General features: G+C 43.6%; 2 protein-coding genes and 1 non-coding gene across 5 annotated transcripts; 2 read left to right on the forward strand and 1 right to left on the reverse strand.

The window, feature by feature from the left end:
• Positions 1 to 5642: 5642 nt before the first annotated feature.
• LOC107220085 lies at positions 5643 to 7949 on the reverse strand. Its single transcript, XM_015658513.2, has 4 exons — positions 7691 to 7949; positions 7455 to 7609; positions 5950 to 6018; positions 5643 to 5861 (listed from the first exon to the last, which is right to left on the reverse strand). Exons 1-4 carry the CDS (start codon positions 7824 to 7826, stop codon positions 5643 to 5645), a joined length of 579 nt encoding a protein of 192 aa, XP_015513999.1. The 5' UTR covers positions 7827 to 7949.
• An 829-nt stretch (positions 7950 to 8778) lies between these two features.
• On the forward strand, positions 8779 to 15867 carry LOC107220094. 3 transcript variants are annotated; one of them, XM_015658530.2, is made up of 5 exons: positions 8781 to 11654; positions 12138 to 12272; positions 12345 to 14025; positions 14121 to 14292; positions 14399 to 15867. In XM_015658530.2, exons 1-5 carry the CDS (start codon positions 9073 to 9075, stop codon positions 14623 to 14625), a joined length of 4797 nt encoding a protein of 1598 aa, XP_015514016.1. In that variant the 5' UTR covers positions 8781 to 9072; the 3' UTR covers positions 14626 to 15867. The 3 variants fall into 3 exon arrangements, with proteins under 3 accessions (XP_046589947.1, XP_015514016.1, XP_046589946.1); XM_046733990.1 differs by having other exon boundaries at positions 14178 to 14292; XM_046733991.1 differs by lacking the exon at positions 14121 to 14292 and having other exon boundaries at positions 8779 to 11654; positions 14399 to 14555.
• Positions 15868 to 16146: 279 nt separating this feature from the next.
• Trnaa-cgc lies at positions 16147 to 16218 on the forward strand. Its single transcript has one exon. It is a non-coding gene; the product is annotated as a tRNA-Ala (tRNA).
• The last annotated feature ends 273 nt before the right edge of the window (positions 16219 to 16491 follow it).

The following is a 16491-nucleotide window of genomic DNA, read 5'->3' on the forward strand; positions in this document are numbered from 1 at the left end:
TTCATTTTCCAACGCTTCGCCGAGTTTCGCGTACTGCTCGATAAGGTCGTCCTGGACCGCCTGGATGCAGACGTTCACGTCGCCCGTGTACTCGCCCTCGGTGTTCTTCAAGTCCAGTAGAAACCTCAGACACCAATGGAGCTGAGCTATGCCTGGGACCGAGCGGCAATTCGGTTAATAACATCTTACTATGCACCGCAGGATCTTCTCCGTCATAATTCCACCGAAGATTCTTATTTACCGATGTATTTTTTGTCCGGGTGAAAAAGCATCCAGATAACGCCAAACGCGTGGTCGTGGTAAAGCCAGTAAGGTGGCAGATGGCCGTTCATCACGGATCCGGGGGACGGTTTGCTCGGAACTCTGAAGGAGTAGATGAGCGGCTGGATGTCGACGATGTCCTTGTTTTTTTCTCTACCCGGTTTCTTCGCGGCGCTGCGTAGAGTCGAAATTAGCAGGGATATTACGCACGGTTTACACGCGGCACACGCATGCCTTAATCCGAAGAAAAATATCAACTCACTCCGTTTTTTCAAGGGTCGAATTCGACCCGGTTCCGCTCCTCGTCCGATTTGATCGACCATTTTTAGAACCGTCCGATGCGGAATTCCCAGTCGCCGAGGATTGCGATGTTCTTGATCCTCTGCCCGAACGCATCGTTCGGACGATAACGGGGACGCGTGACGATGCAGGCAAGTACGATTTACGGTGTCGTTGAATGGATCTTCACATTTTCGTAGAAAAATATTTACGCGCAGTGCTTATTCCACCCGTAATTTATTAATTTTTAATTCAAAATTTTTTTGGTTAAAAAAACACGACTGTCGCAAAACAAAAGCGTGACTAAGAAGTGTAATCACACGCACGATCGCACGTGCGCGCGGTGAAATTCGTGCGAAATTAACGAATCAATTGATTATGTCGGAGATCTGAATGTCGTCGGGGTCATCCTCGAGGTCGTCGGAGTCTTCCTGATCCGGCGGTGGCGTCACGATTTTACCCGATCGTTTTAGGTTCGCGATTACCTGCATCAGTTGGCCAATGTTCTGCGGATATCCGTCGGCCTGTTTCAACCCCCGGAAGTAAGCCTCGGTGTGTTTCACGTGCTCTATCGTGATGTCTTTGTACGCGTGCTGCGCCAGCATCATCACCGTGCTGAATGCGATGCTGCACATTCGAACCTGCAGCGAATAATAAGATCAAATCTTTTCCACCGGAAGTAGGAGAAAGGCGGTCAAAGCGGGCCCGTGTGAAATTTTCTTGAATATTTTCAAAATTGAAAAAAAGTCTCAAATTTATTTATTCACTTGCATCGGGAGACTTTTAGCGTCAAACTTTTCCTATAGGACTTTTTCCGAATCCTAGTAAAATATAGTTAATTTGATGTTAACAATCTTCCGATGCAATTGAATAAATAAATTCCCAATCTTTGGGTAATTTGGAAAAAAATTTGAGAAATTTCAGGTAGGACTGACTTTGCCCACAATTTCTCAACTATGCGGTCGACGCTCGTCTTTTGTCAGGATTTCCTTTGTTGGTTGAAACCAGATGACTCATCGATTAAAATCTCGACTTGTAACGTTATTTCCTTAATTAGCGCACCTCGTCTGTCCCTACCCTACGTACCTACTCTTGGCAAACAAAAGGAACTCTCGTAATAATATTTGATACTTGGGGAGTGGCGGGGGGAGGAGGGCCTATCTTGCCAAGCTCTAGACCCATTGATTGCTTCCTTTCGCCTTCGTCTCAACGTTTTGGATGTTGCAGCGTACGTACGGCAGCCGAAAGTTTTTCTTGGGGCAGCTCAATGGCGAAACGACCGACGATCAAGTTAAAGAAGTATTAAGGAGTGGAATTCCCGATATTCTTGGAACGGCGAATCAAACGTAGGGCTAATATTGTCGTCACCTCTCTTCTCGGGCAAGCTTTCATTACCGTGATACGTGGATATCTAGACTCTGTTGGGGATATTTAGGCAAAACGGGCTAGTCCGCAATCTGACATACCCGAAGGGCTGAATTCGTACGAAATTTGCAAAACATTTCCTTACTCGGTAGTTATTTATTTATTTATTTTTTTTTCATCCCAATTAATATACCGTGATAATACCGTAACGGTAGCATTTTTCATTATTTTTTCTACGCGGAAAAGTTGAATTCTTTAAACAGCAAATCGTCGGCTGGAACAAGCGCGGTCATAGCCTCAGTTTATGACGGAGACTCGTACGTAGCTGGAGGAAGCGACTGAAACTGATTAGGTCGACAAAGAGTTGCCCAAATGGCTGTGGAACAGGTACGTTTAGGGAGGACGAAAAGTTGTTTGTGGGAGTAGGGAACCTTGCCAGGGGGTGTCAATGTTTGAGCGCGACCACAAGTGCGTCATCGATTTATTTGACTTTTCTTTTTCATTAGTCATTCATTACCCAGGTCTCGACTGATCTGTCTCTTCGGTACGCGGCGGTCGTCATATCGTCAAATCCTTACGACGGGGATAGATTCCGGCGCCCAATCGTCGGGGTGACGACGAAACGTTGGAATGGGCCTAGCTTGTCACTGGTGGGACTAAGGGGCGGAGCGAGTAGGACGGGCCCATCTTCCCCCACCACTCCCCAACACCCGCTTAATAAATAACGACTGGGGATAAATACCGACCAAATTGTTTCTTTCCTCATCCTTGGAAGGTTTGTGAAAATTCGAACACTTCATTTGCGTATCTAGTACTTCGCTGATCGATACTGTCTTCGCGTCCGCACTTGCGGCTAATATTGTCGATTTGTTGTTCTGAAAACGTGATTTTAATTTGTCGTCTCAGTTGGCGACTTAAACCTGCACTTTGATCGAGAGAAAGACAACTTTACGGTGCTAAACTCACTTTGTACTCGACATCTTTAGCGATCTCGGTTCGAGACGGATCCTTGTGAGGTGAAGTGACGTGTTTCAAATATCCTCCGGGACGTGGAGCGACGAAGAATAGTTCCGGGTGTTTGTCCTTGAGAAAAGCTCCGGCTGGAGTCATTTTTTTTCCACTACCGCTCGAGTTTTTATCTTTGTTAGATAGTTTGCTTGATGTGTGCGGAGTGACATCGTTTAAACTTGAATTGGACGGCTTCATATCAAGCGTGTTGAACTGGAGATTTTGACTGAAAAAATAAACCAAGCAATTGGTATACGGAACAGGCAGAGGAGGCGTGTTTTCGGTTACGAATGACCTGAACTGCACGGCGGAGTCGATTTGTCGAGAAATTTTCCACGTTTTCAAATGTTATGGACAAAGTTATGAAGTGTGTGAAAAAAAAAAAAAAAACCGACACAAATGTCAAATGGATAAACTTCTGTGAAAAATCCGAAACATAAAATCAATTTTTCGGCAAATAAATTTAACCAAAATTCAAGTAAGTATACATACTGTTGTAGCATTTATATCGTACTCGATCAAATTCCGTGCATGCCATACTATATTCCCTTCTAAAATTGACAATGAAAATAAATTGGAACAAAATTATCACATACACCGCATACCTACATCATCTCACCTTGTAATTCGCTTTCAGAGTAATACGCACTACGGACAGAAACGAAAGGCTCCTCTTCAAACGATCCACCATCGTCACATCTGTATGACAATTCCTCGATACATCCGAAAGAAAACAATCCGCTACCGCATCCCAGCAGTAACGGAAAAAACAGTTTCGCTGAAAGTTGCGTGAAAGTAACAGCTAAGAGAAGCACAATCATCTCCGGAAGTCGATAATATGGCGAGTAGACCCGGTCTTGCCGGTCGCGGCGGCCAGTGCGGAGCGGGTCCGTCGGGGGCGGCTCGGGGGTCGAGGAATCCTCCGAATTTGACGCGGTCGGCGCAACTAAGGGCGGCAAAATCGGCGGCCTTCGTCAAGGAGCAAACGGCAAAGGATCTGGCGGAGGCTACTCGAATCGGTGCGAGTTGCGGGGCGCAGCGGAAGCCGCGGGTTCCTCGTTACACGAAGGGCCCGCCGCCGGCGGAGCCGCGCAGAATCGACATGACCAAGCCGACGATGACGAAGACGATGTTGGCGCGGATGAAGCACGCCGAGGAGTTCACCAAGAACCTCGCCGCCCAGAGGAACGAGGCGACCTTCCAAAAGCGGGCCGTACGCCCGCCGCCTCCCGGGGGTCGCGTGCCCAAACGTAAGGCCCCATCGCCGCCTAGGCGGCCGCCCCCGCCCTGCGCCGAGCCTCGGGAGGACTGGAGGCCCCAGGGCGCCCTGCAGGAGGCCGCGGTCTCGCATCCGGCCTTCCAGAAACTGATGAAGATGCGCGAGACCAGGGCGAGGAAAGGCGCGGAGGGTGCGCAACCCGGATCCTGTCCAAGGAGCCCGAACCGGAGAGAGGGGGGGCTGTCACCGCCCCAGGCCCACTCCTCGATGATGCCGAGGCCGAGGCGGGGGAGCCCGGGACCCAGCGCCGAACTCTCGGCGATAAGCGAGAAGACTTGCGAGCTCGCGCAGTCGATGAACGCCGAGGTCGTCCAGGCGGAACCCGTCGGCGAGGGACCCGTCCAGAATATCGTAATTCCACCCGGCGCTGTCAGCCAGTGCAGAACGACGATCGTCGCGCTACCCGACACCTCGGGGGGGTCGGCGAATCGCTCGATGCAGCTGATAAACGAGACTCTGGACGAGCAGGACGCCATTGAATCAGCCTCGGTGAACAACAGGCTGTGCGAGCTGCAGCACGCCCGCCGAGACTTCGTCCTCGCCGTTGCGAATGTCGGTAACAACGCGATAAACCTCTCGGAACGAGGGCCGCCACCCTGTCCGACCCCGCAGCGCGGTCTCTATCAGCTGCCGGACGTGGAGGAGGATCAGTTCAGGGTGGAGTACGGCAGAGATCATCCCTCGGTGATGGCCGCGAGGGAGTTCGAGAGGAAGATGAAAAGCTCGCTGCACCAGAGGGAGCAGGACGCGAGGATGGAACGGGAGTTTGCGAGGGTCGCGAGGGAGGAGGGAGGACTGCGCCTCGACGTCCCTCTCGAGCAGGAGATCATGGAGGGTGATATATCCTTCGAGGAGGACGAGGGCGGGTTCATTATACCTTGCGCGTCGAGGATCAGGGCCTCGATGCCGCCCATTCCGAGGAAGAACATCGCCGCCGTTCCCGACGCCATCGGTCCCGACGAACTCGAGAGGTTCTTCAACCCCGCCGCGTATCCGTCGCCCTGTCCTCAGACCGACGATTTCGAGGCTGCGCCCCCCGGCAGAGAGGGGCTCAATCGCGATCTCTGGGAAATCGACGATCCGTGGTACAAGGAGTGCCCTCAGCCCGACATGCCCGACTTGATGGACTTCAACGACTGCTACTGATTCACACGTCCCCGACAAACACATCGTACATGCATAGACGTCGGGATGTCCCTTGTACGCAATATCCTGAACAAGGACCACCCTGATACACCTGTTATTACATACATTATACGTATACCTATAATAGAATATGAATTACTGCGTGAAAATCCTGTTCCACATATATTATATCGTCACACACTTTTGTTAAATAATATATTTATTTATATAATAGTACAGAAGCTCATTTTTTTCAATATACATAGATCGAAGCAAGGGTAAACCGCTGCATGTAGATGACGCCGTGCGGTGTATAGTATGAGGGCTATAATAAGTCGCTGAGTTTTCGGGCGCAAACCGGGATCGATGTGACCTCGTCGGTACCGCAAGCCGCGCGACTGTTACCCGGGAATTTACCAACCGCGATGTAATCCCGCGATTTCGATCCACGTCGACTCTGCAGACTCCTTGCGACCTGCTCTTTCAGCGCGGCTCGAATCGTCGGAAGACCCTTTATTGTTGACGAGAGTCGCTCTTTGACCACCTTGGCAAGGGATAAATCAAAGACGAGGAGCTTGAATTGGAACTTATTAGTGTAGGTCTTTCGCGATATTGCCATTCGTTTGATATACCTGTATTCTTCTTGCCGAAACCACCGGCGTTTGCCGCGGAACGTAAGGCGGCCTTGCGAGCCACCAGACCTACGGGAAATTCAAATATATAATATATAAAAGAGGGAAAAACAGTTTTGATAAGGGAAAAGTACCTACGAGGCTGAAGCTGGCAGCCAGAATTAGCAGCCTAACGTTCTAATGTTCGTTGGCATAAGATAGTGAAGTCCGAAAGTCAGTATTTTGTGAAATACCTTGAAGATCCGATACTTTTGTAGAATTATGAGGCCGAAGTGTATTTTTTTAATTCGAAAAAGTTCAAAAGGTTCGATTGTCAACTTTGGCTGCTAGCTTCAACTACGTGGGACGAGTCTGTCGGTCTGACCGACAAATTTTCGCGATGATATCGAAAATATTAGAAAACGAAAGAAAAATTGGAATAAAATCTATACATTAAAAAAAAAACATATATATTTAAACTGGGGAAAAAATGCATAATCGGTTATTTAGAATAAAGTGTTAAAGAAGATTTGAAATAATTACATTTTTCTATGCATTATCCCGACATTTATGAAAAAGAATTAGTATAGTAGGTTTAGAAATAGTAATTATATCTACTGTTAGAAATTTACAAAAGAAGGTGTATGAAAAATCTTTCCAGTAATTTTCACTATCGCGAACACACTAGGTCGTATAAAATATACGAAAATAAACTGAGTGATGCAAAGTACTATGTAAATAAAAATTGGCTGTAATTTTTTAATTTCATAATTATACATATAATTAGTGCAATTTTGGATAAAATAAAAGTTGTGAATTGATTTGAAAGCTGTTTGTTTTTTTCATCCACTCGGTGTCCGTACGCAGTTTATTTGGATGTGTGTGTGTGTGTGTGAGCGCATATATTGTTATTATTAATTTCTGTTATTCGAGTCCGTTACAGATTTTAATATTAAGACTTACATACACTGTAATTCTTTTAATGTAAGATTCTAATATTCTAATGAGTTATTCTGAAAAGATATATCAAGTCGGCGTTTTCATAGTAACTATGTGATTTTTTGTAACAGTACCTCGATTACCCCTGAATTCTTATACGTTATGTCAATTTTGCACATGCAATAAAACAAATGTTTATACTAAAAGTTTCTCCGTGCAGGTTGATCGGTTAGACATTAAGAACCGATTTGTTTCCGGTAGAACCGGAATTGCGAATTAAACGGGACATGGCAATGTTTCATGCCCATCACTTGATTGTAAAATCCTGTAAGTTTCAAATTTTTTCATCCGGTCGTTTCCGAGATCATCGCATCACCAAGTTTATCGGACGAACCGACAGACCGACATGGTTCGAAAATGTCAAAACTCGTTGAAATTAGAAAAAGCGATTATCGACCGAAATCAGTACTCTTCCGATATCACCAAAGGTGATGAAAAGTAACAACGGGGAAAAAAGTGAAGAATCAAGTTCCGAACATTTCGAATCCAATTTTTTTCCGTCTTTCATAAATTCTACGTATACTGACGCGTTCCATCAGCGTATCCTCGTCGTCGCATTCCTCCAGGTCGGCCTCGTTCCCATCGACGAATACCATGTCCCCTATTTCCTCGTCGGAATCGTGCTGATCGTCGAAATCGCTCAGTATTGACGAATCGCTTCGCACCTTCCTGCATGCGGATTCTGTACGATTGATTACAGTGAGTGTCGGGCTCTTGCAGTGCAAGTTGAATAATTAACCGAGCATTTGAAAAATCGGCGTACTTTCCCCATCGACCTCGTCGGCATAGTGAATTGTTTTTCTTTCCTTCTCAAAACCGCTGCTATGAACTTTGGCGAACTCGAGTTTTCCTCGGTTTGTCGACGTCTTTTTCACCTCGGGGGCACAACAGCAAGACATTTCAATGGATCGTTGTTGTACCAACGAATGTCCTTCACCGTGTACGAATATTTTTCGTAATGTTTCAAAATTTGGTCCAACCTCACTCTATCATTTTAATACAGATAACATCAAGTTTCGATACGGGTCACGGTTCATTTCTCGTAGCTGCAATGAACTCAAAACTTAAAACCACCCAAGGGACTTGTGAAAATATTTCTGTTTTTCATATTTACTATTAACTTTTTATGGTTCCCCGATTTCTGAATTAGCTGATGTAAAAAGCCTGAACGATGTGGCGGTTAGTTTTGAAATGAGGAGCGTCAGCATTAGTCCGGCACGATATCTATCGATCTTTACTGATATCGATAACTACAGGTTAAAAATTGATAGTTTTTATCGATGAATACTAATATTAAATTCAACTTTCTACCCTACATCTATCATTGTAAAGTAAATTTAATTATCGAGTTATTACATATTCTACCTAGGTAATTATAATAAATTTGCTGTATGGTGAAATGCTGTACAGAATAAGTAATTCTATCATTAAAGTAAATTTAAATAAACAATGTATTGATATTTCGTTAAATATCGTGCAACATTAGTCAGCATGTTGCGTGTAAGTTTTGCTGGTCTTTATATTTAAAATTTTGACTGGTATGAAAATGGAATATCAAATATTGCCGTAATCACTAATTATTTGATTTTTGAAAATGTAAACTGTTGCCATGGGATTTAAAATCTCGATTTCGTTTCCAATTCGCATTTTAAATTCCACCATTTGAATTCCTGCTTACTGGGATTTTTTATTAGGTCTGTAGATGTCGGTAAGCCGCTTGCAAACCGCTGTTCAATGTTACTGTGACTGTGACGCCAACTCTACGTTGTTAGCTCTCTCCAGTAAGATATGGTCAGTGTTAGTCAATTTTAGTTTTCCGAGGATCCGTGCGGAGCGCCACAGGCGGCAAATTTGTAGCTTCGCAAGTTTGAGGTTACTCAATAAGTAAACAACCAGCGTTCTGAACAGTCAATTCGCACAACTGTCAGAGGACCGAGAGCGTTATCAGCGCCGAGTTTCTTTCCTGTGTTCGAGGTACGCAACGCGTTCCATCGTCTATGCATCGGTACGGTTACATCGGTGATCAATGAAGAATATCCAAGTGAAATGTGAACCAGTGTTTACGGTGAACGGCGGAGGGGGAGGCCGACGCCAGGCGTAAGAAAAACCCGCGTATTGGATGTAAACGAAGGTACAGAATTGAAAATGGAATATGACTCCGCCTCAAGCTGCGACGAACGTTTGCGCGAATCGGAACCCCGCGGGTTGGAAAATCCGAGAGAACAGCGACCCTTCCTTAACCCGACAAGCCTAAATAACACCGTCCACGACTCCCAACCGAAGGTAGCGTTTAACGTAAACAAATCATTGTCGAAGCAGGTGATGGAGTACTATAAGAAGTATTCGCAAAATTCGAACCTGGATCAGTACTTTTCACTACCCGAAACAACCGCCGGCGATAATCTGGGGGTAAAATATTATTACAGCATCTACGAACTGAATCATAAATCAGGCGGACACGGCGGCGAGACCAGCAGGCAGGACTGCGTCGGCCAGGATTATACTTTGGTTAATTACGTGCCTCGGGAACGACGGCGCTGGGCCAGACCTCCGCTGATTGGTCAGTCTTCGAGCTGCAACGATAATTCCTCCATCTATAGACGTCCGTTGACCGAGCCTCGCTCACCGTCTCCAGAACCGAGACGAAATACCCCGGAAACAATTCCTGAGGAGAAGAATGAGAGCCGAGAAAATTTAGGAGACAGTCAAGAAAGAAAATCCAACGTCTCTCCCACGTCGAGCGTTACTTCGCACAAACCACTGGAGTGGGACAGCGGCGCTGACGTTGGTTACTTCAATACGCTGCCTCTCAACAGACAGAGTAGCAAAAAATTGAGTACCATCGAGCGCATGGCCTTGGCCAGAGGCTGTTCAGCTGCCCTCAGACAGGATCCGGAGGGAACGACGGAGTCCAGCTTGTCCGGCCCTGCTCCGCAGGGCCAACCTGGACCCAAGTCAAAACAAAGGCCGGACGCCAACTCTACACCTCTTCCTGGAGCATTGTCCGAGACAGAAAGTGAAGCTGAAATTACTCCAATCGTCAAGAATCATGTACCCGGTATAATAACTGGCGATGACATCAAATCAGATACGAGAAAACAGGTCGAGTCTGAGGATGTGAGTAGCTCCGAGACGCCAAAATCATCGCATCCGTTTAAGGTACCGGCAGTGAAATATGCCACAGAAGGCAAGAAGTCAGGGGGAAATGCTGGCACACGTTCTTGTGTCCTGAAGAAAAGCTCGTCTATGAATATCTTGGCCCCCGTTCCGTCCTCCAAGCTTTTGCTGAAACGGAGTCAAAGTGATTTGAATTTGCTGGCCATGGATAAAGGCAAGTCTGCTCCGCCGCTCATATTTGATTCCACCTCATCCCTCGCTACTATTGTCAACAAACCAGCTACCTGTGACAAAGTCATTCAAACCACTATCAGTGAACGTTTCCAAGAGTCTATTGGGGTACAAGTTTCTGTTTTGGAAGAGGAAAAGCCACCGGTACCTAAGCGGGGTACCAGCTTGGTACAGAAATCCATACTGAAAGGTTCTAAAAATACGTACAAAGTCCCAGACTCCGAAAAGCGTAGCGCGTGTGGAACAACTGAAAACGACCGTTGGACCAGTGAAATTGCGAACGGCAATTTGAATCGACCCAGTAGTACCGATGCTTCTCGCAACGATTCTCGAGCTGCAACGCCCCAACCAGATGACACGGAGAACGTTACTGGACGAGCAAACAGTTTTGAATATTTCCCAGGTCATGTATACGAGAACGTGCCAAATGGGAGCGAAAGTCAGGTCTCCACCGTTGACACGAGACGATCCAACTCCACTATGCCGAACACTAGCTCAAGTATCGATGAAAAACTGTGGGGAGATTCCGATAGCTTGGTAAGAGACTTGGAAAGGAGCGTCAACATACTCAAGAGTTTAGTGGATGCTAACAAGTGCGATAAACAAGTTAAAAAGAGGCTGATACACCATGTTGTTAAGAGACTGGTCACGGCAAAATATACCGACGATAAAATTGAGCACAACTTGGAAGAAAACGTTCCGTGGAATCCAGACGATGCTAGAAAAAAAGTCTACAGAACCGATATAATCCAGGCTTTAACCAAGAAACAAAATACGACTGATTCTTCTGATGAATGGAAACCATCGAAGAAAAAGAAAAGCCCAAAGAAGCAGCTCAACGAAGAGGTCAGGGTTGTCGATGAGATGATCGCCTTGGAGAGCAGTAATAGCGACAAATTCGATGTACAAACGGATAGGACAGAAATGGATGGGAGAAAGGCAAGAATGGGGCTTAGGGCGGACGATTGTCAGCGAAGCAGCAATTCACCTACAGATGCTAACAAGAGTGAGAGCTCGGAGTGCTTTCTACCCCAACGAAGAGACAAGGCCAAAGCTCATGATAATATCTTCTACTTCAAACAAAATTCCAAAATTCCAAACGGAGACACGTCAACATCCGATAATCCGTTGGATCAGAAGAGAATATATTTGGATGCATCTGTCGGAGCCAGGCAAAGTGTAATGGGATCCAGTAACAGTAGTAAAAACAGTGTTGATTGGAGGATGCCGACAACATTGTCCGAGAGACAGTTTGAATTACGCAGACCCAATACTTCGGAATCTGGAGATTCAAAGTTGGTTAGCTATGCGGAAACTGAAAAGAAAAATCAACTTCTTTGGATCACTAATGAAATCAGTCACTTATCTAATTTGAAGAAGTAAGCTTTCCGTCGATTCCGTTGTTACGTTACTTTGTTCAGCTTGAATGTACAGAAGTTTGACTGATTTTGTTTAACAAAGAATAGAGGGCTGGCAATTTTTTTACAGTTTTATCAGAGGTCCAGAAATATACTCTGAAGTTTGCCCGAAAAATTAGCTCCATATTTTCGCGCGAATTTTTGTTTGGACGTGATGTTTGCAAAGAACTAATTTTATACAGGGCAATACGATGGAAAACTTTCATAGGAATGATTTTTGTCAAAAAGTGACATCAAATTGCAGCTTTTTCGATATTCAAAAAAATTTAGTGCGAAAATTCGCAGCTACATTTCCGATGAACTTCAGGATATGTTCCTAGGTATCTAATGAACTCTTAAAAAAATTTTCGGCCCTTTATTCTTTGTCAATAGCAGTGATGTACATTCCGACTGAACTAACTACCATTTCACGGAATTTAGAGAAATTAATTATTACTTTCCCAGATTATTGGAACAACCAAAGAAATCAGATCGCCCGAGGATGTCACCAAAAAAAATTAAACATGCCATTGTTACACAGAAACCGTTGGCGTTACTAAAATGTGCATGTGGTGGCAATAATCATGACAATACTCAAAGGTAAGATAAGCGGTGTGATAGAATTACTGTTCGTACCTGTTCCTTGAACATAAAAAATAAAACTGTTTTCAGGACTGCTTCGGATATCTGCGACGAATCGATCAAACCGCAGTGGTCATCTCACTGCAACCTGGCGACTTGCCAATCCACTGTTAGTTCCAGTGCAAAAAATTTCAACTATCAATTGAAGAAACGAAACAGTTGCACGCAAACAGGAACAGAGCCTGCGAGGGCGCATTCCCAAACCGGAAGCGAAATCACGTCTCCACCTTTGAAGCATCACAATTCAGAAGTAACGTCAGTGAATATTCACGTACAAACTTCACCCTCTTCGTTGACTTCGCCGCCTCCGTTAAGACCCCGGCTAACCTTGCCTGAAAACACTTTACCGAAAGCTGGTTGTCCTGTTCATAAACATTCGGGTCTCGTTTGTCAGTGCGGTAGAAGGCAAGAGCACCAGGAGGCAGGACAGAATTTATTAAAAAATAATTGTCTGTATCATTTTTCTAACCAAAAATTATCCGAGCAAAGTCTTTCAAACGCTCATCATCATCAGCCTTCACCTCTTCATTTCAATCACCAAAGAGTCCCTATTTCTAACTCTGATCAGTCTAATCGGCCAAATCAAACCGGTACTGATATTATGCAGCCAATTAGCCACGGGGTTGGCAGCAAAAATCGAAAATCTGAGCCAAAGGAAGCAAAAAATAAAGTAAACGCTTCAAAGTCTATGTGCACGTGCGACTGCGGTATTTCTACGACAATCTGCAAATGCGTTGGTAAATGTTTGTGCGAAATTAAGCGTGCTGAGAATGGATCCTCGAAATGCGATAATTTATCGGGAGAAATTTGCAATTTATGCCGAAAGAAGGTTGGTCAAATTGAGGTGAACGGGGCGGAATGCGGCTGCGGTAAATCTGAGAATAACGAGGTAGCCGCTTGCCAAAATTACTGCACCTGTGAGCATGTGAAAAGAAAAGAACAACCGAAGTTATGCGGATGTTCCGCCACTTGCAAATGTGAGAACAGAAAAGTTGACGGATTGGCGGTAACTAATGGAATTGCCTGCGAAGTTTGCTATAAAACGTGGGGTGAAAAGATATGCCAATGTTTCGACAACTGCAAATGTGAGAACAAAAACTTGGATCAAGCAGAAAATGATAAGAAAATTTGCAACTGCTATAGAGAGCGAAAATGTAAATGTAACGAATGTGCTCATTGTTTGAGTAACGGGGTACAAAAGGCGCAGGCGAAGCATTATTATTCATACAATTCGCACGAATCTCAGCAGTTGTCGGGACACTCAGGGAGATTGAAAAACGACGGATTGTGTAAGTGCGGGAAAGATTGTTGCTGCGAGAACAAACTGAAGGATATAGAAAGGAGATTGTACAGTCCGAAGCGTAGCGCAAGAACAAACTGTTCCTGCGAATCGAGGCTCGGCGAAAGCGACGGAAATAACCAGCAACACTGTCGAAGTTGCGGAAGCATGTATAAAAACGGGAGGAAATGCAACTGCCACATAAGTTACCCGAAGCCGATCGCGTACGAATTATCGTTCACGGATGGCAAGGTAAATAAAAATTCGGACTTTGTCGCTAAGAAAAATGATAAAATCGACACGAGAAGATTGCCCGAGGTAGCTGTGCCTGATTCGCCAACTAATACCGCTAGATCAGGGGGCGGCTGCTTGTGCGACGAAGCAAGGTCTTACACTTCGGGTAAGAATAGCGGACGGACAAAGACTCTCCAGGTATTCTATAATTCTATTCTATACTTTATCGCTAGAAAAAAATCTTGTATAGTTTACATGTCAATTAACTAAAAGTTCACTCTATAAACTTGTAGGACTACTTGGCTCAAAATAAGCCTGATTTTGTTAATAATGTTGAAACTCGTCAGCAGTGTATGTTTGAAATTTCTCACTTGCGAGAATTGAGGAGAGAGAAACGTGTTCAACTGCTTGCGCTAGCCAGCGGTTCAAATTTATCTAAAACTCCGAGAACGACTAAACCGAAAGGTAACTTGTTCCTCTTTGCCAAGCTTGCTTAGATGGATAGTTACGAAATGCAAGCCACATAAATATTCGCCATGTGCAAGAGTTTATTAATTTATTTTTATTACAGTCTTATCAGCGCAGAGGAAAATAAGTGACGAAGAAATGAAGGAGCGACTGCGTAAACGTTACTACAGACTGCACGAGGTGCGCAGCAAACGGCAACAAAGGGAGAAACAGGAGCAAGCCAGGCGAAACAAATTGATGGCTAATATATTCGGCAAAAAGCTACAGCAGAAAGTTCTCAAGGGTCAAGTAGATCTTTCAAACAGCGTTAGCGTTATATCGAACTTGTAACATTGAATTATCTGCGTTTGTCACCACAGCTGGCTATGAGTACTAATATTAACAGTAATCGAAATGTGACACGTTTTGGTTTCAAAAATCTCTATACTCTGAGATTAATATCGTACATTCCGCTAAAGAATTTTGTACATTCTAGTATGGTTTATACAAAACTAAAAAATTGAGCATTTGACGTACAACGTAAAGTAGTTTGAAAAGTGAGGTCGAGTTGACATCAACACTTTTACAATATCCATATGATGTGTAACTGATAATAAAAAGAATTAGATTGCTGAGCACTGACAAGTATATTACAAGTATTATTTTTTATTCGAGAAAATAGAATGTGTGTATTTATGCTTATTATACATGAATCCATCATTTTTCATCCGAAATTTAGTGTTTAATTTACTTATTATATTTTTTTTTCTCACGTGTTCATTTTAATACAAAAATACGAGTGGTACAACTAGAATAACATAACACGTGCCTGCCTATAGTAGAAAATTATATAATAGTAATAACAATAATTTATTGCACTTGACCTAAAATCAAAAGAATCTACCAAGGGTATCAAACTAATTATTTTATACAATATCTATGTATGGATATGTAAAAAAGAGAATGAACATAGCAACATGAATAATGGAACGTACAAACATCTGTAAAGATTTTTCGCACCGAAATGCCATGACAGTAATTTTAGTTAATTTGATTAGTTGAAAATTCTTATACCATCATTACTATTTGTTAGTAAAGTGGGTAATTTTATTATTACATACTTATAAAATGTACCATGTTATTTTTATACTTTGTCCATATAGTCTTCTATTACCTCAGAAATTATGATGTAATTTGTATTTATACAACTTGTGCCGTTAAGTACACTTAGCCATGCTAGAGCATTACATATGATCAGTTTACCTTATTCTTCCGTTATAAACAACATACGGTTGAAAAATCCAGCTTAAAACAAAGAAAAATACAAACCACCGTCGCACTCGATCTTTCGAATGAATTAAACTGACCAATAGTTGCATGCGTGGCGATCTCAATCAAGTCTGTTTACACTTTAGGAGAGAACAGTTCATAATATAGTACCTGATATTCACATTTCGAACATGACATAATGATATAGTAATTTTTCATTTTCAACATACTCGTATTATCTAGGTAGTAGTAATAATAATAACAACAACAACAGCAACAACAATAATAATAGTATAATAATACCGAATAAAATTTATCGGACACTCCGCGAAAACAATAATTTTACGTACTGAACGTGCACATAAATATATAGATGTTAAAATTTTTATAAAATAAAATTAGTTTATCACGAAAAATTAAATAAACATGTGAAAAAACAAAGAAACAAAAACGTCTGCATTATACCTTCGAAATCGTATAATTACCATACATTTCTCGTTCAATTTATTTACCAACAATCTTTGCGAACCAGAGATTAGAAACTGTATCAGCGCTGATGGCGCAGGTTTGTGATAAACAAATAATTCTAACTCCGTATGTACCGGGGGTGTAACTCAGTGGTAGAGTGTCTGCTTCGCATGCTGAAAGTCCTGGGTTCAAATCCCAGCTCCTCCAAACGGACGTTATTTTTTTTTTATTTCCATTTTCTTCGTCGTTACATCAACGATTGGATCGAAGGAAGAACCCAATTTATTACAACGACCAATCGTCACTCAGTCAGTTTACACAAATTCCAACCTTTCAGCGACGCGATTATTCGCGACTTCGGCTCGCGTGAAAAAGCACGTGGTTCAGCGCGCTGTGCGTCCCGACCCATTGATAAGCACTTGAGCAGCAGGAGACATGGTAATACTTAGCCCAAGCTATTCACTCCTGCGGCACTAGTAC

Source organism: Neodiprion lecontei, chromosome 3 (assembly GCF_021901455.1).
Source record: "Neodiprion lecontei isolate iyNeoLeco1 chromosome 3, iyNeoLeco1.1, whole genome shotgun sequence".
NCBI classification, from domain to species: Eukaryota; Metazoa; Arthropoda; class Insecta; order Hymenoptera; family Diprionidae; genus Neodiprion; species Neodiprion lecontei.